Raw genomic sequence first — 27,445 nt, forward strand, 5'->3', positions numbered from 1 at the left:
TATTATATGTGTTAGAATTTCTTTGAATGAATAAATAAAATTTCTAAAATATACAAGAAAATATAAATCAATATATTATTGCAACAATACTAATTTTTATAAAAAATAATTTATTTTTAATTAAAATAAAAATTTATGACTATAGTAATACTCAATAATATTATTTAAATATTTAATTAATAAATTGGACGACGTCCTCAATTAGTTATGTCTAAAAGTTCCGCATAATTATTAGCTAAAAATATGCTAGAGGAAATAATTAGTCGGAAATAAGATTGTTTCTTTTATCGTATTGTAGTTTAATTGTAATAGCGAGAGCATTGTCCATCTTCTGAATAGAAAATGAAGTTAACTACTTTTTGTTCAAGAGCGTGCCTTGCGAACTAATTGCAAGTTAAGTTCAAGCAATAAAGTTGAAATTTGAATATACAAGAAGCATTTAACTCAATATATGTATGTATATTAACCACACAGATTAAATTATTTATAATCATCTCACGTTAATCTTCTAACTGTGTTCTTTTTCAATCCGAGCGTTTTTAAAAATTCTTGTAGTATGACAATATTATTAACAAAAAGATTAAATTTTGCGGCATTTTATATTTAATCCTCTAAAACACAGTTAAAAGATTAAATCGTTTTTAGCAAAGATTTTTTGCAGAATTTTTGGCAAATTAAATTAGTAAATACAAAATACATTTTAGATATATTAAAAAAAAAACAGATGAGTAAATTTGACTTAAATATTATCTTATTATAATTCAATATAATAAATTTTATTATTTCCATTGACAAAAACAAAATTAATGCATTATATTTTAATAAAAAAGAAAGATGATATACATTATTGATATATTTGTTTATACATGATTGATATTTATTGTTTTGCAGTTTTATATATTATTACAGTATTATAGAGCACTCGGATATGGTTACAACGAAAACTTTCATAGCATCTCGATCGTTTGTGGTTATCGATAACCACTTAAGCAAGCGGCTTGCTGCTGACATTAGGGAAGTGCATGTCGTAAATCGACATGGTAGAAATGTCAGAGTATTCATGAACATATATATGCAAGCAACATGTGGATTGGACATTTTAATGGACTTTCGCATAATGATGGGTGAAGGTAAGCACTAAAATTTCTCGATGTCGTCACAGTTTTCCTCTTTTCTACATAAAGCACTGAACGGATGAAATTTATAGCGCGGCAAAGAAGGAGCATCGTAAATTGCAAAAGGCCTTCTAAACGAAAATTCTGTGAACGAATTTCTCGCATGGTAAGCCGTTGGCTTTTGATATGTATATTAAATACTAAATTTCGCTACCTTCTCGCACATTTAACTCCTGCGTCTAGTAGCAGATACATATGCAGCAAAGCTAAGAATATAAATTTTCTTGAATAAATGTAATAAGTTAAACCAGACGATGTTTATATAAATTTAAAAATGTCAGTTTATATTAGATTTTAATACATATTGACATATTTATTAAAAATTTTAAAAATTTGTTGCGACTTATAGTTTGTACATTAACCATATTTACTACATATTATACTTATTATATTTTGTTAAATTGTAAGTATTCTTGATACGTTTGACTGAAATAGGATTGATTTGTGCTCATATTCAATTTTAATAAATTTTATTATAAATACTTAAAATTGTCAAAATAGATTCAAGGTTTTATTAAACTATTAATTTGTTAAACTATTTTCTGACAAAATAAATTTGTTTTTTGTAAGAAAAATTAGTATAGGTAAATTCTGATTTCAATGTTTTTCATGGCTTGAAAGTGCAGTACGTTTGCTATCATTTTCAGTTTTCGTCATTAATATGTCTTCTTTCAGTACATATGTAACATTCAAAAGCATAAGTTTATGATATAACTTTTCTTTTAAATTTAAATAAGCTGTGCATCAATTCACAGAAATAAAATTAAAAAATATTTGGTCCTTGCATCATAAAGTATATGTGGATATGAAAAAAAAGAAAAGAAGTATGCGGTCTTTAATATTGCAGAGATAACTAATTGCGCCTTGACCCATGTACAGCACTCGGTGAAAGCAAAATTATTTGCCTCGTCGATCGCAAAGGAGATTAAATAAGTGAATAATTTTTCTGGCACTTAACAGTTTTTGCTTACAAAAATTCATTAAACGTTATCCTTTTATTTGTAAACTTTAATGTTTAATGATTTCAAATATATTATTTATAAAACGATAAGCAAACTTAACATACATTTTCTATAAATTATATAAAAAAACGTATAAAGAGAAGAGCATAAGAAAGAGTATTCTCGTTCTACACTTTTCGTGATATGACAATTGGCGTTGTAATATTATTATACGAAGCATCTTCACATATGAAAGAACACGTTTATATAATCACATACGACGGTTGAATTTAATGTCAACTATATGTAACTCTGCGTTTTAAGAATATTATGAATTTACTGAAGATGGCCGAACCGTTTAATGTTTTAATTAATGTAATGATAATTAAATATCACAAACTATAACTTGTGCGGTGGTTTCTTATACTCTTCTTTTTATACATTTTAAATATATAACCACGTTCGTTTTTATGATGTAAATAAATTATATTTATGATATTTATAAAATTAGAACTTTTTCACGTTAATTAAAGATATGTTTGTCTGACACAGGACTATTTTGCACAATTCTTGTGCTTAAATTGCTGTTAAAAATTATTTGTAAAAACTATACCCACAGATAATAATATATTTATTTTCTAATAATTTGTGTTCTGATGTGTTCACCATACATGTGTAAGCGTCTAATGTAGCTACAATCAAGTTAACACACTGCAGATATCTATGTACTCTTTACTTACGTATAGGATAACGTAATTTATATGGTTGAACGCTTATGTACTTTTAGCATCTATACGAACTAATTTGTTACGTTAAAGGCCCTTTCATTACGATCGCTTCTATATTCTGGTAGCGAGATGTAATTTTGCTGCTTGTTTGTCTGGCGTTTTCGCCTGAGTTTCCATTAGAATATATTATACGGACGAATGACCGAAAAGCAGTCGTCTGCATGCGATGCAATTTCGGATCTCTGCGCAATATCATCCGATAAATATAAACTGAACATTGTCGATTGGCTTTTGAAGTCATTGAATTTTACCCGCAAACGTCCCTAAAATGCAATTTCATTGATTTGCGAATAAACAATCGAATTGTACAAAATGCATTCGAGTAAATATACTAATTGATAGACATGGGTGCACAATTTTTTCGACGCAATAAAACAATGTTTTTTTATCCGAAAAATTTTTTGTTAACACAAACAAAATTTTCAGGTTTTTATTTAGTTAAGGAATTTTTTAAATATAGGTACCAGCTATTGCTTACAGGAAATTGATCTATACAGTTTTAATCAATCTTCAGCATTTAAATGGGTCAGATTGGATTTGTAAAAGATAAGTTAAACGTAGGTCATGCATGCCGAATGCAGTGAACATGTTAATTGTTCGCTAAAATACATTTCATGAAATGCATTCAACTAAAGTGCATTTTTATTTTGAAAACCGAGCAGTTCGTAAATTGAGGTTACTGTCTATAGCTATACATAACAACCTAAAAATTTCCAACAGCTGTTCATGACACGCTTTTTATATTGATGCTATACAGCATCGAAACGCGTTGTTTATACATAGAATGTAAATAGTATATAAATCATTTCTAATAGTGTTAATTATTAACCCTCGACTGTATAGCAATGGTTTGGTAAAAATTTTAGACGGTTCTACAATCTATATTAAATTGGAGATAAAAAACTTTGATAAAAAATTTTTCTTTCTCAATTGTCATAAGATTCTTATATCCTATGCTTCAAACAGGATACTTTAGAACTTATTAGATATAGTTTTCATAGCTGCAATGGATTAATTAATCACACTGATTTTCAAAAATTGTTCAGTTATTATACGATGTTTGAGTTATGCAGTCAACTACTTTTTTTTAAAACAATGTGAAATCTAATATGATTCGAATTAATTTTCTTGACTAATGATATATCAATATATTTTATTCATGGAAAATGCATAGAAAAAAACGGATTTTACTGCAACCGCCTGTCAATATTACTGATTGACATTTCCATTCATGAATAATAAAAGCATTATCTTGATTTCAAGTATTATGAGTGCCAATAGAATGCATGGCATGATATCGACGTATACAAGACTGATGTGAACATTTTTCTCAATTTAATTATAAAATTCGTGGTAGCATATATGTTCTAAGTAATAAGATTGCAAAAGCTGTCTTGTACAAACAAAAGAAAACGGTTATATTTTCATTAAGTATGTAATATAAAATCTTTATATATTTTTTCTTTTCACATATTTTAATTCACGTAATAAATGCACAATATAGGTAATAAGTTATCTGTTTTTAAATAGTGTATTAAAATAAAAGGTATTTATATTTACCTATCTTACATTATTAATCAAATAATAACAAACATTTACTTTAACCGAGTATACTGAAAATTGTGTTTCAATCAAATTGATAAATGATCTATCATAAACGCTCGATTAATTCCTGAAATATCGCGTTAGCTCACTATTTTTCATGAAGATAAGTCAAGCGCGCTTTGATCGTCTATGTAGTAATATCAGCCTGTTTTATATACTATGGCTACAATACTGTGTTAAAGAGATAATCCTAAACATCGGGCTGTAATACATAAAGTTTATGCCAGCAGTTTTCTTAAGATAAGAATACATATCAATAAAAATCAATAAAAATGGCACAAAATGATAGGAATTATGTGCACATTCTGATGCATTGACCCAGAATTTGGAGAAATGATTGGAATCTATGACGCTATGACCCGGAATGACAAATGTTTGACATGTCTTGTACTTATAAAACTAATTTAAAAATTCATATGTTTGAAACGTACTATATGATTAATGGTAGTATAAAAAATGATGATATAAAAAATAAAATTATTGCGATAATTTCATTTTCTCTTTTTTGCGATGTGTGTATATCGTGACATTGTATAAGCATACTTGTCATGCAATGCAATATAAAGCATGATAATTTGTTAGCATCTATAAATTATTCGTTCGTATGATTAAATGCAAGTGCGAGAGCTGTGTATTCAAATGAAAAGACGATGATAAGCTTTAAAGTGCACTGTATTATTTATCTATTAATGTATATATTTATTTCTCGGTGACAAGAAGTAATATTGTAATGAGATACTTCGTATACGTTAAAGTATACGATTCCTAGGATGAAAAAGCTGTTCTCATTAGATATTTAAATTAATGATTTTCAATAAAATAAAAATAATTTAATATAATATAATTAACAGTAATTACTTAAAATTTAGCTAGAAATGTTTTTTCGCAAAACAGCAGTAGTTACTATAATTTACATTTAAAAATAATTGCTTACGCAATTATTCATGTACTTATTATGGACAAAACATGTTAATATACATGTACCTTTCTCTGATGTAACTTTTACCATTTATCTTTTATTCTGTAAAACAAATGAATAAAAGAAATGCTTGTTGATTCCATTTCGAATTCAAATTTTCCCTTGGGAAAAACACTTGTTTTCTAAAATGTCGATCATAATTGAATCAATTCCAATTTTTCATAAAAGTATACTATTAAATAATAAATAGCAACGAATGGCACAATCCCAGAGAGCTCTTTCTGAAATTGTCTTAAATAAAATATTCCGTAGCATGTGTCAGAGAATGCTATAAAGAGGCAAACTTTGCTTTCTGTTTGCGCGGTTGCAAGTTTGTTGGAGCTTTTGCTACTCATATCCCATTATTCTGCTTTCATGATCGAAAGACCAGTTGCAGAATGGTAGTTGTATTATGTATCTCATAATGTGCTTATTACATAGTCAAACGACTCGGTCAAACGACCGAGATTTCGATCACATGGCGATGCAAGGAAATGAAATCTAAAATTGCCTACGTAATATCTATCTTTCTATTGTCTAATATACACATGCTACTGTAATTTATTTTTGCAACAGTATATGATAATGAAAGCGTATAAACTCAATAAACTCAGCGAAATGAAACTCAAATTTTACTACTGTGAAAATCCGCTTAGGATTTTCACCGGTTATTTACGAATTTTTGCTGCAATGAAAGAAAAATAATTATATAAGTTTTTCAAAATTAAAATTAAAGAAACTAATTCAATTAAATATAAGAATAATTAGATGTATTATATTTTATTCATTGATGTTTAACGTATGGTTTTTTAAATTCATTAAATTATTATATAAAATAATATAGATAATATATGTAAAATATTAAGGCAACATAGTTTAAATATTTAAACATGTATCATATAATGCGAGATAAACACACATTGTTGCGAATTTTATATCTTGAAATAGCTCTTTCAAGAAAGTTCTATCTTTGTCTTCACAACAGAGTAATGATTGGAAAAGCATCGATTCATCGCAATTCGTCACTTCTGTCCGACAACGACTGCACATAACGCCACGAATGCTTTCACTATTTTTCATCGATGTTCCGACGAGAGGACATCAGTCTCGACCATTTTTTCCAGCTTTTTTCGGTTTCGACAAATGGATCCCACCTTGGTCTTGTTTTCGCGCCTCCAATCTTCATTTCTCATCGTGAACACGACGGAGGCCTTTGAAAATGTTCAATTTCGACTTGTTTCTTCATTGTAGAAAAAAGAGAATAGATTTTTGCATGTCACAATAAAAAATAGAAACAAAGGGAAGAATCGAATAGTTCACATTCTTACTAATCTCAATATATACATATCTTACTATATTCACAAATTTTACAAATGACAGAATGTATTTATATCGAAAAATGTCCAAAGATTTTGTAAAAGATTGAATTTTCTCAATTTAATATTTCGGTTCGCTTATTTTTTCTCGTCTAGTTGAGAAACCGACGATTGTTCGTGATTTCTAAGATTGTCCGTTGAAAAGGAGGTCTGCGGAAAAACTTTTCGACGAAGATTAGTTCGCGACCCTACTTTTTTGTCCGTCGATATTTTTTATATAACTCGGCACAAATAAAAAATAAATAATTATCTACAGCTATTTTTCCTTTTTCACAGTTATAATTAGCATCGAGCGCATATCGAACATATCAAATTTTATATGTCTGCAGTCAAAAATTCATAAAATATCGCGCGATTGAGATTTTATTATAAATCTCTCTTACCATGACTGGAAAGAAAAATCCTATATAGATATTTTAATATATATAATAATAGGAATATTAAACAAACTTGTTCAAATTATCAATAATAATAACTAACAAAATTTATTACTATATATATAACATTTATTATTATTAATATATCATTTAATTTAAATTTATAATTTATATTATATATAATATGCGCAAAAGCAATATTACCGATGAAAGTATGTGTATAATTAGCGATTCACTACTTAAAAATATTTTAGAAACTCTGTATCTTATCGCATGCATGGTTATTTTTTCGTTTCAATGGTTATGTATATCACTCACTACTTACTTTATTTTGTAAAAAATATTTTAAAAATTATTATATATGATAAATCACATATTGTATAATCTTTTGATAAATAGAATTAATGCTCCTTGATTAATAAATTATTGCAGTTATTAATTGATTACGATAGATAAGAATCTTAAAACAATAACAATAGTTATGAGATAATATCAATATCTAATATTTCGTATTATTATGTTAAATTTGATTAATATATGAAATATAAATTTTTCTTAAAGTTTAATAATATATACAATGTATAATTAAAAACAAGAATCATCTATTATACATATATTAATAATTATCTTAATATTCATATCTATTCTATTTTCCGTATGTATATCAATAAAACGATTTCCGTATATTTAAATTAGATATTTTATACAGCATAATATGTAAAATAATGTAATATCTATTAATTTCTCTTTGATTATTCATTATTTTGCTATAAATTCGTGTTGTATGATAAAATCGGTAATTCCGTTTCAACGGCATATTTTAAACGAAACTAGGGATTGGAACAATCGAAAGCCTCGTCCTCCGGATTGACTAGATTATCTCTCTTTGCAGTTCTCCCAGAGAATGAATCACCTTTTATCTCGGAAATTCTTTTCGTGAGAAAGATTATCATTTCGAATTCATCGGATATTATTCACAGATAGTAGAGAACGTTATATCATTATTCTTCTTGTGTTGTCATACAAATGCGTGAAAACTAAAGAATAATAGAACTGTTAAAAGAAGATTCGCGCTATATTATGCTTTACTTGATGTTTTATAATGCTACTTAAACTCTTATTTCAGAAATTTCCTAATTTAAAAAAGAAGACTTTTTTTTACTTTAGCTTTTTCAATAAAAAACAATATCAATATTTCAAAAAATAATACAAAAAATAATACAATTAAAAAATCTGTTACTTTTTAATAATTCATATTTTTTGATAAAGTAAAGATGAAGCAACGTGATTAACATTATTAAATACAATGTATGCTTAAAGAAACAAAAAGTTGTGCAGTAAGCAATAAAATAACGTTTAAAACAATTTTCTTAAAATAAGAAAAATCTGGATTAGACATAAATTATAGATAGTGATAATAAGAAAGTAAATTGCATCTTTACGTATTATATCAATGTATTTAGTTTGATGTTGAAAAGACTAGATTGCCGCTTCAGATATTGTGTAACATGTATTGGTACTGTGCTATTACTGCTAATAGCACCTTTATACGTCGCAGAGAACTTACCAACTCGGGTCTACAATTTACCTGAATGCGAGAAAGGTTGAAATGGCAGAAAGGTGATAAAAGGACTCGACAAAGAGAGAATAAGCTGTTGCTTGAAGAAGGATTATTTTGAATACGTGCCAATGTGTTCACTGTCTGTGTTAGTTCAGTTGTTGCCAAGTATTACTGATTGGTGGGACAGAAAGAAATAAAAAAATTAATGGAGATGCATTTCAATGTTTTCGAATCTTTCGATACCGTTTCACTTAAGTAATATTTCTTACTTTAAAATTAAACATCTATACGATTACATTTATTATATACACACATATATATATATATATATACATACATACATATACACACACATACACACATACTTTAATTTTACTTTAATTTGTTATTGAAAAAATTATTAAGTATTAGGTGTTGGAATTAATTCGTAGCGTTTTACAAGTGATGGGAAGTACTTTCATTAATGTATTTTTTAATGCTCATGTGAAATAAATAACATTCTTTCATTAAAAAACGCTACGAATTAATTCCAACACCTAATATTTTTTAATGCTCATGTGAAATAAATAACATTCTTTCATTAAAAAACGCTACGAATTAATTCCAACACCTAATAATATTTTATATTTAATTAATGACAGTATGCGAAGAATAGAAATGCTCGAAGTTGTATGCTATCTACATAATAATTTCATTTTATTAAATTAAAAATTTATGTTTATAGAGACTGATTAAGCGGTGCTCAAAAAGAAGTATCGTATAAGCCTCGTGGGAAACATAAAAAAATATGAAGCAAAAGTAGAAGCAGAAAGTGGAAATACCAGCGGTATTCCAGGCAAGTAAAAAATTCACATTTAAAGTAGTAAAAAATTCACCTTTAAAGAACTATTAATTGTTGATAAGTTTCAGCACGTGATATAGTTAATAAAAATATATATGCCATCCTGTTAAGATAGTACATATATTAATGTTGTACTTGGTTTAAAAACGTGTAACACAAAAAATTGTGCTGTTAGTGTTTCCAATATGTTTTGAATACATAACAATGTCTTTTCTGTTGATATAATTAATTTATATACTTCCATTAATATACTTAATTTATATATTAGGTGCGCAACTAAGTTCTCGCTGTTATTTTGATGCATTTGCATCAAAATAACAGCGAGAACTTAATTGCGCACCTAATACTTCCATAAAATGCAAAATATCTACGCGTAATTTTCGCATTTGTCAGCAGAAACCGTGAATATGCAAGACGCTCCCTGAGTAATGAAGTACTTTTTTTTAGTTCAAACGATTTTGTATTTTTTAATGTCAGGGAGCAGATTTTTTTATTTTTCAAATTTAGTACATATTCTTTTACTATTTGAGATTTTTTAAATAGATTTAAATTACATTTATTAAGAAAACTAAAAAAGTAACGACTATTAAATATAAAGTCTCAAAAATATGCTAAGAACTAAAACGATCTTTTACTTTAATAATGTTTACAATATAATATGCAGATACGATCCATTTTTCAATTGTAAATCTAAATACAATAAATTTCGCGTTAATTGAATTCATAAAAACGGATTGTTAAAATTTCATTGTGGATGAAAATATTTGGCGACAAATCGATTATGTCCAACGATGAGACCAAGGTGGTAGGATTTTATTCATTTCTGCAACGATGGCGGTTCGACTAAGTGGTGCTCCGGGACACTTTGAGTGGACGAAGCCTCTTCGTAGGAACGAACGAATGGAGAGAGCCGTGAAGAAGAAAAAGGAAGTGACGGAAGGTGGACTGCTGACTGGTTGAAAAATTAATGGGTCGAGTGCCAGATTGGGTTGACGCGGGTGTGGGGAATTCAAAGAGCAGTACAGCGAATTTTGGTCGAGGTGTCGTTATTGAATGGCTTCGTTTAAATAAATTTTCCCGTCGACTAGATCTACCGGCATTCGTTTTTCTCTTTAAACTTCGTCCATTCTAAATGCTTCTAGCATGAATTCGTGATTAATATTTATTTCTTCTTTTTCTTTTTGCATTACATATATGTGTGTATGTGTGTGCGTGTGTGCGTACTTTTCTCAAAATAATAATAGATGAAATATTATATATATATGTGTGTGTGTGTGTGTGTGTGTGTAAAATGTGGTATTATTCTCTCTGATTTATGTTTAAACATTTCTCAGTCTATTTCACTTAATATTATTTATTTGTTACATATAAATTAAAAAAGTACACATTTAAAAAAATTGAATCCTTTTTACTTGACAATTTAAATTATTCTATTTAAAAATTGAGATATTAAAAAACTACCAAATTTTGAATTTAAATTGAGAAATAGAATAAATAGGGATAGATAATTGACAAAGGCAGACATAATTAAAGAAAACTAAACAAGTGCACAAAATTTCCTTTTTTTTAAGAAAATATTCTGCTACTTGTATCTCTTATATTCACTATTATTCTTTCGTTTTGCTTTTTCATGCCTTTGTCAAGTCGGGCTACAAAATTATAAAGTAACATGGATGTGAACATATTATGCGTGTATATAGCTAGGCACAACATGCTGCGACACGGCCAATTTTATCTCTAGCGAAGTGTACTTCCTGGGCGCAACATGTTCCTTCTTAATTACGATAGAGATACAGCGCTAAGTGCCCGTCTGTTAGCATTTATGTAACTTTAACGCTTAATTCTAATAAACACCTTGGATTTTCTCTGATTAGCAAGTTACAAGACAAACAAGATAAACTCATCTCATAATTTGTATACCTAGAAATAAGTTTGTAACAAATTACATATATTATCCATTCTTCATGTGTATATAACTCTATCATTCAATATGATGGACATTAGTGTACGTAATTTCTTAAATTTTGTATGAAAGTAATATTAAAACCTAAAATTAAAGTAATATTATTAAATCAAAATCAAAATTAAGAAAGAGAAAAACTATTTTCCTATAAAATTGTCCTATAAAATTGTCTTATAAAAATAAAAATGATCATAAATTTATGTGTTTTAATAACTCAAGTAATTAAAATTTGATTTAATAGATATATTGAGAAGTAGTCGTTTGGAATAAATTTACGAAAATGTAACATTTTAAAACATAAAACTAAAAAATATTTTGAATACGAAATAATTAATTTTACTTTATTAAAACCATTGATATACAAGATATTAAGTGTATAATTATATTTAGATTTATAAATATATATTTTAATTTTGAAATTATATAATATTAGAAATAAAAATAAATCCAATTTATGAGCCACTTTCAGGATTTAATTTGAAAGAAGTAGGAGATGAAAATTACAAATAATTCTCAATAATTAATGATTTACAAGGATCATTCAATAAATCTTTTACAATGTAACATAAAACAATAAAAACGTTGTGGAAGAGATAAAGCTATGTACGGCTTATCGATTTATTTCAGTGAAAATATGTCCTTCAGAGAAAATAAAAATATTACGCATTATATGAAACCGATTATTACGCAATTAAGATCTAATAAAATAAAGAAAGAAAAAGGGAGAAAAATGCACTTTTTGTAGTAAAAATTAAAATGTTAAATGCGAAAAAAAATATTTTTGTATTATTATAATGTTATCTAATAACTACTTAGGTAAATATATCTATAAAATAATGTATAATATAATATTAATTTATTAGCTGTTATTAGCCGTTGTTTTGGTCTAATTAAATATTTGTAATAAAATTTAGAAATATAATAGCAATTAAAAACAAAGCAGAATAAAGTTGATTAAGTTGTATAAATCGCTGATGCAATTCGTATAATTTCACAAATAGTACAATGCAATAACGTTAATCGTTTATATTGTTTCTCGTGTATATTGTCGAGAATCTCGTCATTCAAAAATTATGCATAGTGTACTGTTGCGACATATGAAACAAGTTTTGGTATTCCAATTCAACTTCGTAGTTGCTTGCGGATGCATAGAAGTTCTTTAATGAACGTGATGAAACGCTTGTATATGCATTCAAAAGCGCTTGGGACAGATTACTTATGTGTTATAAATGTGTTATATAATTCTTGACATCTCTTATAAGATGGTAAATATCAAAAACTTAATTGGATGTATGTCAAAGTTACTTATGCGACATAAAAGAGTGAAGTCATCCTATCAATCCGTCATATGAGATGAGAAAGATCATCCATCCTGCATCAATAATTTTACGGATCATATGACGCCATTCTCGTTGTAGTCCGTCGAAGCCGAAACCTCGTTTGATTGATGATATTGCACATTCGTTCGATATGCGCTTCTAACGGGTGACTTGCTATATTTCTATCTTTCATCCAACTCTTTATATCTAACGAAAAATAAAATCTGTCTCACTACTTTATTTTTGTTTCGTATGTATTTTTGTATATTTGTCAATATCCATATTCTCGTGACTAATCACTTACATATTTCTTAAAAGAATTATGGAATATAAATAAACATCAAGAACTAGATAAAATTTAATTATATAACTTTATTTCTTTTAGTTTATAATTTATATCATTGTTATTAAGTAAAATATTTTGTTTGGGCTTACAATTTATAAAAATATAAATTTGTTTACCATTTTTCTTATATAGCAAATAATTAATACAATATAATAAATATGTTAAAAAATACGTTAATAAGAGCGTGCAGATACAATACTATTATGTAATATTTATATTTACAAAAAATTAATAAGAGTAATTAATAAGAATAATTCTTTTATAATATTATATGTTATGTTATTAAAAAATATATTCAATGTTATATTAAAAAGTTTGCATTCTCAAAATAATTCAGCGAATTTAAAACTGTTATGCAATAAATGTCTTCTAATGAGAAAATTTGTATTTCTAATTCTGAAAACGTTTGAATAAAAACTTTTCATTTTGCTTTGTTGAAATCCACCAGTTGAAATTTCCAGTTACGCAGCTTTAGTGATATGATATATTTTATTAAATAGATGTTTGATGATACTACAAAGTTTTTCTTTTATTGCAAAAAAATTAACTTTATTTTTTACAAATAATATTTTAAATAACTATTTGTAAGAATTTAAAATTAAAGATGTAAAATAAAGAATTTAATTTTAAATTTTAAATTTATACTAGGTGGGGTGAAAAGTAACCTCCTTGATAAAAACAATTTGTCTTAATATATTCCGAATTTCACTAAAAAAAACAATTATATTTAATCTATTTTAAAAGAAAATGATAAAATAGTAATATTATATTAAGAGTGATTATATTAGGAAAATTCTCCTATATTAGGAGAAAATCACCGAAAACAAGAAGATCTTTCGTAATTTTGTTTCAAAAAGAATTAATGTTTATCGATTTCAAACTTTATATATGTTTTAATATAACTCTTGTAGAGTACGTACAAATTTTTTATGTAAAAAAAAGTATTATAAATAATAAAAATATAAACAGTTTGGCGCTTCGTTATGATGTTATGATTTTGTATGCATCCTAGCAGCTGTAATTCTTGCCGAAAAAAATTAAAAAATATTTTTATAGAATATCATCCCAAATAAACTTAAAAAAATTATAAAATATATATATATAAATTAAAATTTTGTTTTGAAAATTTGAAAAAAAAAGTTAGATTTTCACTAGATAACAGCCGTTTGTATGCAAAAAAATGGTTAATGCTAATTTTTATTTAACTTTTTAGATTCATCGAGGATGGTTGACTATTAGCTAATTAACGAGTCATAAAAGAAGTTGATCGGAAAAATTTTTCTCAATCGTGTACACAAAATTGAAAAAAAATGCGAAAAACAGATTTCGAGAAAAACACGTTTGAAGTTTTCGATTTTGTTCTTGAGTACTTACAGTACTCGGATAAATCTAATCTGTTATTCCAGGGACATACAATAATTTTTTAGTTTCCTCATGGAATTCATTTTGAGCAATTTGAGCCATTCTACGAGCTACTTGCGCTTCTCTTGTGCTACTAACAAGGGAACCGATTTTCACCGATTTTAATGAGCTTTAAATATATTATAGAGCATGAAAATTTTTTTTGTGCTTATCTCGAGATTAAAGAGGTGAAACACTCCCTAAAATAAATCTTTTTTTTTTTTTCGAAATTAATATCATCGAAACTATAAGAGATAGAAAAAAATGTCCTAAGAGTACTTTAGAACTATTGTATAATAAAAAAAAATTTTTTTTTAAATTATTTATTATATTTGCGTGCCATGCATCCGTATATGTAAGCGTTGAATTTATATCAAAAGATTTTGAATTTCGCTCTAAAATTTTAGGGTTATATTCTCGAAGAGATCGATTTATGAAAAAAAAAAAAATCAAATTTTTTTTATCCTCTAATGATAGGAGACCCCTTAATAAATGAATAGTCATTTTGAATTAAAAAAGAAAATTCTTATCTAATAATTTTATTTCTAAAAATTTTTGTATAATATAAGCAATTTTACTTTTTTAGAATGTAATCTTTTATATCAAAAATCCTTTGCATTTTATTCATACGGTTTGCTATAAAATAATATATATGTATATATATTATATATATGTATATATATTATAAATTTGCTGTACAGAATGCTTAATTAATTTCGAGAGTATTTCAGGCGAAAATTGCTTTGAGATGGTGCAAATTGCTAAATATGCAAGGCATTTAAATATCACCGAAACATTACGATCTCACTATTACTAGTACCTAATGATAGTCGGTCCGGAAAAGAAGAACAGTCGTCTTGGCTCAATCGTGAATTCTTTGTTGGTTTTACCGTACAAAGTGCATTTTGAATTTGGAATCAAGCCAAGACATTTCTCTGACAGATTCTCTTACAGGATCGTACGATTCACAGCGGTACTGTATATTAGGCTGACAAATTCTTATCAATCATTTCAATGAACTTTGGTTTATTCAGAAAGCTTTTGAGATGAGAGTTGTACAACATTATCATGTTTTTTAGCGTTCATAACTTCGCAAGAAATGTTAAAGAAAAGAATATCATATTTTTAGTATTTATATGCGTGCAATCTTAAAATACGTATTTATACTTCACTTTCATCCAAAAATTAGAAAGCATAATTATTTTTGAGACAGCATTTCTACATGCCTGAGGTACTTACCTGAAACAGAAAGAAAAATACAATATGAATATTAAAAAATATTATTCTTATCACGTACATAATATATTATTTTAAATTTATTAATATCTTATAATAATTTTTATTTCTAAAATTTCGCTGTTATTAAACTTATCATAAAGCAAAACAATGATAACATTTCAAATTAATCATTACATAACGGATTAACGATATAGAAGATTCTTAAGAATTAGCGCATGAAACAAATTTTTATAAAATAAATATAAAATTATATATATATATATAAACGTATAAGTTTACTTAAAAAAGTATGCAAATCTGTTAAAAGAACTACTAGGACTAGGAAAATAAGGATATTTGATACATTCTATTATCCCAAGCAAATGATATAATAAACATAATAAACTGCTTCGGAGTAAATGAATTTCTATCAGGCAACCTTACTCGACATACTACAGAAACTTCATAATTTCTAGTTCTGTATTTCGAGCAAAGCAACCGCTAAATTTCAAAGTTAATCATCACGAAATTGCTTGAGGGTTCGATCTCAATGATGGGCATTGTATATATATAGTGCCATATAAACTATTCTCAAAATACATACGTCATAATAATTACCATTCTATTGACGTTGTTAAATTGACAATTTATATAACTTAAAAAGAAAAATTTAATACATTCATAAAAATAAATAACTTTTTAAAGATAATGTAACATATAATACTTTATATGCAAAACGTTTGAAAAAATATACAATATTATTACCATTCATTTTATTTATATTTTAAAAGTCATATAATTTCCGAAATAATACTTTACTGTATTATATTATATTTTACTGTATTATATATTCTAAGCATATTTAGGACATAATTGTTCTAAAGTAAATTTAATTAACAGAAATTAACGATGGGTGTTTGTTTATAATGCTGATGTTTCTTCAATTGATGCAAAAAGCTTGTAAACTCGAAGGAAAATGTCGAACCAATGCAAAATGATAGCGCCGAGTGGCTTGCCGTTCAGTGCGATTGACTCGTGATCTGTAGATTCGATTCTACCTGCGCCCTTTATACACGATTTTTCGCGTTTTGGATTCGACATTAAACTGTAGATTCCCTCGAGTTAACAAAGAACTCTAAGAAGTAAAAATGCAAACTACTACCTAAATGTAAAAACATAAGCGAACCTCTACTCCCCCAAGAGACTCTAAAGCTAAATTGATACGCATGGTACTGTGATTCTTCAAAAAATAGAATCGAAAAACCAAACCCGGGAATATACGAGGAATATAAGAACGCAAAATGATAGAAAAACGCGTATAGAAACAAATTTATTTCAAAATATTTTGTGTAAATTTTAATTGTTGTCTAATTACCGAAAACTGTGATAATTCATTTGTCGCTAACTCCAACACTTTTGACTGAACACGATAAAAGACAGGACACATAGTACTCTTTATAAAGAATTCTCAACACTTGTTCTAAAATAAGTTACTTTCGTGAACTTCAAATTAAATTTTAATTTCTAATAGCACTTTAATTAGCAAAAATAATTTACATCCAAATAATTTACTTCAATTTAAACAAAAAAAGAACGATGCCATCAATTTCAAAATTAAAATGTAGTCGTCACAACACTATTTTGTTGTACATACATACACGTGGAGTTGTTGAATTTATAAATGAAACGAAACATTTGCCTTACAAATATTTGACGCAAAAGCAGCGCATAAATCGAATCATATACTGCCTCTCTCTATCACAGTTTGTACTGTTGACTGCATGAGTATCGTAAATGCTATTGGCTCGATACAATCGGATTACGGACTTGTCAGCATAATGATATTGTCGCTATAAAACTATATGCACATTTATTTAACAATACAGCAAACTTCGATCGTAAATAATGACGTAGTTGTTATCTTTTATTACCAGCATAAAATTTATATAAGTGGTAAACTAGCTAACATACATCTTTCACATTGCCAAGTCCACATTTTTCCAGAACTGCTTATCTTCTATTATATTTTACAGCAAGGAACACAATATCTCTTTTCTTTTCGTAAACTACAACGATATTGAAATTCACAATTTTTCTCATGTCACATCTTTTTCTGTGTGTATTATAAGCGATACAAAGATATTTTTATAGAAAAATATATATGTGAATATAACTTGATTAACTAATTGAATTAAAATATTGAAGATTTAGGAAGGCAAGAATTTAAAAAAAACATAGGCAATTGATTATATAATATTATTAAAATTATGTTTAATTTCAATTAATAATAATTAAGTAAAAGAAGTTGATCCTAAATCAAGATCATCTCTGTTTGAAATTGTTAACTTTTGCTCACATTAAGAACTTAAGCAAAAATATATCCTTTGTCCGAGTCTGATTCCTACATTATAAAAAATGTTGGAAAATATAACTGAATTCACATTCAATTCATACTTATAATCATAAAATCGCAATCTCTGTCACATACAAAATAAATATACGTATATAAAATGTGATAACTTCACTCAACTACAAAAAGACTAAAATTCGAATTTTTTCTCTTAGGATTTTTGTTATTCAGTTTTTGCAAATAAATTCTGGCGCAAATTGTGAAATTTATCGGAGCTGTAACACGTGTAAATATCCGCGGTTTAAACTCGTCGTGAAATATTTGAATCTCGTCGGATCCGTCGCTTTGTTGGACATGTGGTGTCAAACGACGTGGCGCACAACAATGACATTTCATCCATTATCGATAACCATCGGCACGTTAGCAGTACTAACGAAAATAGGAATGTTACGTATAGTCGCGTGTACAGACAAGCTTTATCAACTGTTGGAATAGGGGAAGAAAACCTGAACGACAACGGCGACGACTCATTTCTCGCCTGCCGCGATTCATTATTGTCGCCCGACTTGTTACTTTATCAGGCCCTATGTTTAATTCACATTCCGCCGTTCCGCAAACTATGTCGTCATAAAGGTGTAGAATGTGATGCTGATTTTTCTACTATATACATCGTAGTGATGTACCGTCTCGTTCGTCTATATTCTGTAACAATGTCGTTTGTTTCTTTCTAGACATACATTCTTGTTGCGATATTTTTAACACAGACAAGAAAACGAAATTGAAAAACTTTGACGTATCGCGATGTCTCTCAACAACAATTTCTTGGTTTTAACATGATATCTGAGACATTAATACTAAACAGAACTTCTTGTTATCGAATTTTAAATATTTGTGTAGAAAATTGGAATTACGTATTCATTATTATAGTTTTATTTATAAAAACTGTTTAATAAGATAAGACATCTGTCGAATTTTTATATGGATAAAAAATAAATTATATTCACAAGATGGTACAGCGCATTAATTAACAACTCATTGAAATTATAATATTATTATTTTACAAATGATACACAGTCTATATTTCAAAGTTTCACAGTTTATATTTTCGTTAATTCTTTACAGGCTTTGTGTAATTCCATAATGAAATTTAATGTAGAAAAATCGATCAATCAATCATCGATAAGCTTCTATGATACGCGAACCCAATCATATCAGTCGTGCGATCGATTCCTTTTTATCTGTAGCGAGAACTGATTGAAATGAACTAAAAGCTCGTTTTTACGTTGCCTAGAAACGAGGAGAAAATTAAATATCACAATGCAAACATACCGTTTCACGCGCTAAGAGGAATATCAATTTCAATTACAGAAAGATTGTTGAAGAAGAATTTATATTTGTTATACATATAATAATAATATAATAATAACATTATGTTTATTTATACATTATACATCATTGTGTTTATTCATACATCATTATTATCGTTGCATACATTTGCCGTTTATTACACCGATAATTCATTCATCAAAAACCTAGTTTAAAATTTAAAAATCTATGTAAGTTCAATAAAAGATTTATTTCTTATTTCATCGTTTTGTTCAAGCAAAATAGAAGGATTTTATTTCACATTAAAAAATTTATACATTTTAAAATATATTTATAGTTTGCTATAACGAATAGATCGAAATAATAACACATACTTGTCACAGAAGTGCGTAAGATCAACACCAATTTTTCTACTTATTAATTATTAAATTATTAATTTTTAAAAATTTAACAAATTCAGTAATTTTGAAAATAATTGAGAATCAAAAATTGAATCTTCATAAGAAAATAATTATTTTGATTTAAAAAAACAATTATAAAATTAAAATAAATGCTAATCTTATTAAACTTAAGTTGTAATTTTAATTTTTAATTGCACAAATAATATTATTGCTAATCATAAATATAAATGCATCGTTGAATAATGTACCAATAATTTAGACATTAATTAAATGTATAGCTTTATTAATAAATTTAATCTGTAATTTTAAACAAATAATGCTTGATCATATAACTGCGTATTATATGTATAAATATCATATTAGCTAATTATAAGCTTAACATAATACACAAACTGCAATAATTTATTATAACTGAAGATCGAATATATTTTTATGATTTATAATAAATATCATTACATAATTTTCTAGTTAAAAAAATACATTTAACTTACTACATTTCTCTTATTTCATATCAATATTAGTTTTACTTTTATAAAAACAAACTTTTCTAAAAACAAAAAACAATTAGTAAACATTAAAAAATTTTAATTATGGAAATATTATAAAAAATAAAAATGCTCATTCAATTTTGTCAATTAAATAAAATTGATTGTGTATTACATGCAAAATGAAAGTAGAGCGTCAGAATGACACCTTGGCGATGCTTGAATTCCCCATAAGCCCGATAAATCGAGAACGTTTTCAAGCTCTAGAGAGAACGCGGCTCATCCCGGCTTCTCATAAATTCCCAACATTCACGGCACGACATTTACGTGGGTGCAAGTCTGCTCGAAGTTTTGCTTCGCTGATATGCGGTTCGCAACGCGTATGCAAATTTTTCTCTTAGATGCATTATGCTATTTTTGTGATATGACCATTCGAATCTAATAGCTTAACATTTTTTTCTCTCTAGAAAAAAGCATAGATAATTACTGAAAGCATATAAAGATATTGAACGCAAATTTTGAATATTAATTTATTTTATATGATATAAAAACAGCCATTCTTATTTTGCATATATAAAAATTATGTAAATTCTACTTGTTGTTCATTAAACTAATAAAATAATTATATTCAAATAATATTTTAATAAGGTAGCGTAAAGATATACTCGTTATTATTATGAAATAAATTAAAAATTAGTTATATGTAAATCAGGGTTGGTAAAGACTAATGTCTTTTTTTAAGAATAAAACGTACTGTATTTTTTCTTAAATATGTTTTTAATGCTCCAAATATGCTTTAAACAATACTATAAAAAAATATATTTAAAATATATTAAAAATATCAATTAAACATGTTTTAAACTGGTTAAAACACGCTTAAAAATACATGCTGCAGAATACTTTGTACGTTTATTTATATTTTATCAAGTTTCCGATTCTTATTCCTTTTTTTTTTAAATTCAGTTACCAGTTACGCATTATACAAAAATATGTCTACTTGAAATGTATTCAAAGATATGCAATTGAAAACATTTAAAAAAAAGTATTAAAAAACATACGTATGAGTTATCTATATTCATTAAAGCAAAGTGTAGATCTCATATGTATGAAATGTTAGATTAAATATCTGATATAATTAATAAATTTATATTGATATGATCCAATTATGTAATTATAATTATATAAATATTTACAGTATTATATATAAATGTAAAATAGTTTAAATTAAATCAATGAAGTAATATCTTAAAATTATATATGGATTTTGTATTTTATGTGTAGTATACCATATGTCGTATTACAAAAATAGTTTGCAAATCATTTATTTTTTATAATATAAAATATTTTAATATTTTAACTGTAATATTTTATTATTTCTTCATAATATAAAACGCGCAAATATTTTTTGAAAAAACTTATTTTTTAAATGTTTTTTGTGATAGATTTCATATATTGTCAAATGATATTTTCTTGTTATGTACTCGTAGCTTGCGATAACCATGTCCGTGCGAACAAAAGAACGGATAAACCTGCAAAATCAATACCATTCATGTCCCACTGTCGATACTAATTGTGTGTTACGTGGTATACAGTACATCCTCTTGTGGGTGTGGCTATAAATTAAATCTGATAATACACAACACCACAGTGAATTAGCGAAGATTACAGTGGCCACCGGTTGTTTGTTCATGAGTATCACGATTCCGGACTAATTTTTTATTTGAAACACGTATGTTATTGCAACGTTCTGCCCGTTGATGATGGTTTGTTACCGGTTTAATGAAAACACCATCTGCAGCCATTTTGTGCTGCCGTAAATAATGACCCAAAGTTATTACAACAAGTAAGGTTCAAACAATATGGTTAAAGTTCAAGTTACGTACGAACAGATTACAATAGATGTAATATAAAGCAAGCAATTGTGTCGACGCATTTTGAACAATACGGAATATTGTAAGTAAAAATTCTCATTTTATATGCTTTTCCGAAGTTTATTCACGGGGCACTGAGAAATGTTTACACGTTTACCTCGGTAAAAGCACGGTCGTTAAAACTGAACGTATTTCTCGCATTTCCACTTAACTGTTTATTCAGAGCAATTCAAAGGGAACTTGTTGAAAAAATACACAAACCAAGACAAGCGACCAAGACAATAACTCAATAAACATTAATTTAATATAATTTTCACAAAAAAGTTATATTATTTTGTGGCAATAATATCGTTACAATATTTATATCAAGTAAGTACATGTACTTAAAATTTATTTCAAAACACATACTGAGACATAGCACACAGATTATAGTTCGAGCGTTACATTACACATGACGGTCGTTAGATTGGCTAGCGTGTGTACAGAACAACACTGAAGATTGATTCTTGCACATGTCTGGATCGAAGGCTCATTGATAAAAATAATTAGAGTTAAAGAGAGAAAAGATCTGAATAAATCTAGAGTCATGATACACTACCGATCGAGTGAATCGTGTCATATAGAGAGCCAGAGATATAATTTAATGGATGCGATTAAACTCGATGTTTCATATGTTTAATTCATCTTAATTTTCTCTTTATATTATCAACGCACAATTTCAATTATGCCTAAAATTGTTTTACATTTTTATAATTTTTTATTATATTTAATGGAAAATGCAGAGAAATAATTCATATACCGTTCAATACAAAATATTATATAAAATAATATTTTTAATTAAAATTGCTTCAATAATATTTCAGCGAGTAACTTTAACATAATAAAAAAAAATGATAGAAATATATTTGCTTCTAAATTAAGTTCATTTTAGATACTATAAAAATCTTTACTTTAAGTTAATAATATTAGAGAATTATAGTTTTCGGATTAATATTGCATTTACATACTAATAGGTGTTTTTCCGTTGACTAAACTAATCTGACTTTCTTTCTAACGAGTCAATAAGATTAAATATTTTGCATGGAATTTGAATATTTTGGAGTGAATGTTACGAAAGTTTTTGTTTACGCGCGTGATAAAAAAGTTTTGTTTCTCTACTAATAATACGAGAACACATAGTTCTCACATATGCACCTGTGTATTTCTTCTCTTAATGATCGTATATTCTACCGAATTTACGGTGAAAAATATAATTTCAAATGTCATGTACAAAAGTCTAAATGTAGGACAAGGCAAGGTAAACTTTCGTTAAATCTAAACTTTTTGTAATAAAAACGAAATTCTCGATGTAAATACGATACTATTATTACAACTGTATCAAGGTTTCAGTTTCACTATGGTTTTACTCCCTCAATATGTATATATTAGATAATAATTGGACAAAAATTTATTATTAAATAATTAAAATACAATTAAATAAAATATTTCCATAGTTTACACACGCTTTGGATTATTACAAGATCCAAGAAAAAAGATAAAGAGCTGAAATATTTATCATTTAAATTAGATAGAGTTCTGAATAGACGTTTCTAAATAGTTTTATAAAAGTTAGACGAATTAATCTTTTAAACGATAGGGTAGCATTTGAAATAAATGAAGAATAGAAAACTGCATTACACCTGATAAATTCAATTTATCACGAGCAATCCGCAAAAGATTTACGGCAAAATTTCAATTACGTTTCATACTTAATTAAACTTTCGATCAGTGAAACGTTGAAATCCATGGAAACTTTCATACAAGAAAAAAGGACTGCCATTCATCATCTTCTCAACGCAAGGCATTTGAAATTGACAGGACCATATATGTAATATATCGTTCAAAATTTACGCGGTCATTAAAAAAGTTTCAGATTTATAGGCTGTCTTGATAATTAATAGGCGTTACAATTCAATACGTGCGACCTGTTATCTCGAACACCTTTCCGATACACGAGCATGACGGTAACGTATCACCGACAATGCACCGCATGCGCGTTTGCATAGTTTCAAATTCTTGCTAATTTTAAGTTAAACGATATTTCTCTGACTTATAGAAATTCTTCTTGTTCATCCTCGTTTTATCACGCCTTTCTTCACTTATCCGCGAACAGACCCTTATCTTGTACTAACAAAAAGTATGCTCGGTAAAATACAGAAAGCTTGTAATGCTCTCACTTATTGTTCTTAACTTTGTCCTGAAATGTATAACTTATGCCTTTTCTTTGAGAATTCCATGAATAAATACGATCTCCTTCGAATTTTAAAACTATGTTAACAATAAGACTTGTTAGCAGTCATTATTATTATTTCTGTGCACATTTGAAACTGAAAATTAATAGATTAAAACTATGTATAAAGTTAAAATAATAGTTTTTATTTTAATATTCCTTGTTATATTACACTAAATATTACACTAATTTTAGTAATTTTTGTTATACATTTAATGCAAGCAATTAAATCTGTGTATAATATAATCGTGAAAAATTAATTCCCAGTAAAATGTTTTGATTTTATATAATATGTGTCTAATAAATATATAAATCAAATATAATGTACATTGCAATTAATTAATGTATATGATATATTATACATGTTGAATATTATATTGTTGAATATTAAAAATACTTATTTATATTTAACACAATTGGTCAATGTTAATTTCAAAAAATTATTATAATTTACAGGATCATTTTTTACATCAATATAACGTATATATAATATTCTGCGAAGAAAACATTTTCGTGTATTATTGGTAATATACAAAATGTTCTTCAAAGAAAAAAAAAGAGGAGAATTCTACATATACGCGCGTTATACATATACATATATATGTTTGTTTAGAGAATTAATGTTTGCGTGCGTGCAATCAATCATACTTTTATAGATTTCTGATGAAATTACCTTAATGAAATCTTTCATGAAAATCGCTTTTGGAGAGAGTGGATTTACTTTTATATGTATGTACACACGCCTGTCACTGGCCTTACCTTCGTAATGCTAAACTTCTCATGTTCGTTAATCATTGCGTTTTATTATAAGTATACATATAAAAAACATATTTTTACTTGGATTATTATATTAGATTCTATAGATTATTTATATAAGACCTTGCAATTATTGCACTCTTATAGAATATAAACAACGAACAAAAAAGTCCCGATATCTTGCAAAAAAAAAAATTATTTTTAGCTCATAAATAATTTACAAAATACACTGCGCACAAATACATTGCGCACAAAAAATAAATTTTTATTTATTAAAAATCATAATTAAGATATAAACAAAATTTATATTTTATTAATATATTAATAAAGTCTTAATTCGCGCGCAAAGTATTGACGATTAAATATTAAAGATATATTTATAGACATGTTAATATACTGAATCTTCTCACAACACGAAAGTTTTAGATATATGCGAGAAAGTGATGCATGCATATTTAGTCGAGTTAGGCTGGACCACCTGTTACGTTATTTCCTCGTATGCTATTTATAAGCTGCTTTTTCCAATCTATGCTAACACATTAACCAAAGAATCTAAATTTATCATCATCTGTCATTTTTTGGCATCTTACACTAAATTCAAATGCATCGACTTTCATCTTTTCAGTTATTTTGTATTGTCTATGATATATTGAGATAAATAATGCTATGTGTACATATGTATACTTTTCATGTGCGTGAAAGATAAATTTATCATCGTTTACATCTCCATAATTCTATATTTCAATTGTAATATATGTTTACAATAGAAGCTTTCTTTATAAAGTATAATTTTAATAGTCTATGATTTATGCAAAAAGAAAAGCATAGAAGTAGTCTATGATTTATGCACATATTTTGTAATAATAGTGGGCTAATTCATGCTTTTACAGAATACATTATTAATAATTCTGATATAGTAGATAAAATATCAGCGATATCACAAAAACATAACAATGATTTTATAAATTTGATAAAATCATTAAAGTTTTATAAAATCATTAAATTAATGATCACTATAATATATATATATATGTTTTTTATATGTTTAGATTAAAATATTATAAAATATTAAATTCTTTTTTAGTATTCTCAAACGAGAACATAAGAATTTACACTTATATTTATGTACAGAGTACATTACAAAGTATAGCTTTTACATTCCCTCAAGTGAAAAAGTAAAAGGACGACCTATTTCCTACAGCATGCAAAAAAATTACGTACCAATTTACAAAGCATAAATGTCACTGACAGTTATAAATGACCAAGCGTCTGGAAAGAAACAGAATGTACGGCAGAAATATCCTAAAGATTTTCAGTATAAAAAGAAGCTCCTGTAATAAACGGGATTCAAAAAGACCTGAGATATTGCCCTTTACTTCTCTCAGTTACTTGCGAGAGCTGTTGGCGGAAAACAAGAAGGGCTAAAAGGAAAAACTTTAAATCGCTCTGATAGGACTAATCAGTAATGCAACGATCGACCTCGCGAAAGGCGAGACGTACGCTGTCAGGTGTGTTATTAATTACGTAAAACCGCCGAAGTACCTCGTTACAGAGTTTAATTACATGACGTGAACGCAATGCACGTGACAGCCCGCTAAAATGACGTTTAATCGGAAATATTAATGATGTGTACCAATACCAGACGAAGAACGATGAATATGCATGTGCCTACATACATGCTTGCAGGTAACCATGGCCTGACGTTGATAATGCTTCGTATGATCCGCAGGGATTTATACACGTCGATGAAAATCCCGAAAGACAATAAAAAGCATCCGCTGACGTGCGTAAATATTTTTTTCTTGACTTGACAAAATTATGTTGAATAACGGCGCGTACAAATAATCGCGATAGTCTCTGAGCGAAGCATGCATAGATAATTAAACACTGCTAATGCTCAAGCCAACAGTGAGTTATAAATAAAATATACGCGTCAGTGAGCAAAAAAAAGTACGCCGTAGTTGCAAGGAAATAAACGGGAGAACAACGCCCGAGATGCAGCGGATAAAAATCTCTGCTAGTGGTTCACATTTCTGTTATGCTTTCACTATTTTTCTTTTCTCCCTCAATTCGTCCATTTTTCGTTTTATTCGTTTCCCTCCATTTGCCCTCCGTTTT

The 27,445-nt window shown here is 27.3% G+C and overlaps 1 protein-coding gene across 7 annotated transcripts in view; it reads right to left on the reverse strand.

Annotated features, from left to right (window-relative positions):
* The window catches only part of LOC105154884 (uncharacterized), a 346,927-nt gene that overhangs the window by 30,317 nt on the left and 289,165 nt on the right, over nt 1–27,445 (reverse strand). For 2 of the 7 annotated variants that reach the window (XM_087407391.1, XM_087407387.1), the window contains one exon: nt 13,324–15,890. The exons of 4 other annotated variants lie outside the window; for them this stretch is intronic. In XM_087407391.1, coding sequence (XP_087263517.1) covers nt 15,850–15,890 — 41 coding nt within the window. In that variant the 3' untranslated portion in view covers nt 13,324–15,849. Of the gene's footprint in view, nt 1–12,553; nt 13,112–13,323; nt 15,891–27,445 lie in introns of those variants that run through there. One more of the 7 variants, XM_087407372.1, reaches the window with a different exon arrangement.

Source organism: Acromyrmex echinatior, chromosome 1 (genome assembly GCF_024713525.1).
Source record: "Acromyrmex echinatior isolate Ae372 chromosome 1, ASM2471352v2, whole genome shotgun sequence".
In the NCBI taxonomy this organism is placed as follows: Eukaryota; Metazoa; Arthropoda; class Insecta; order Hymenoptera; family Formicidae; genus Acromyrmex; species Acromyrmex echinatior.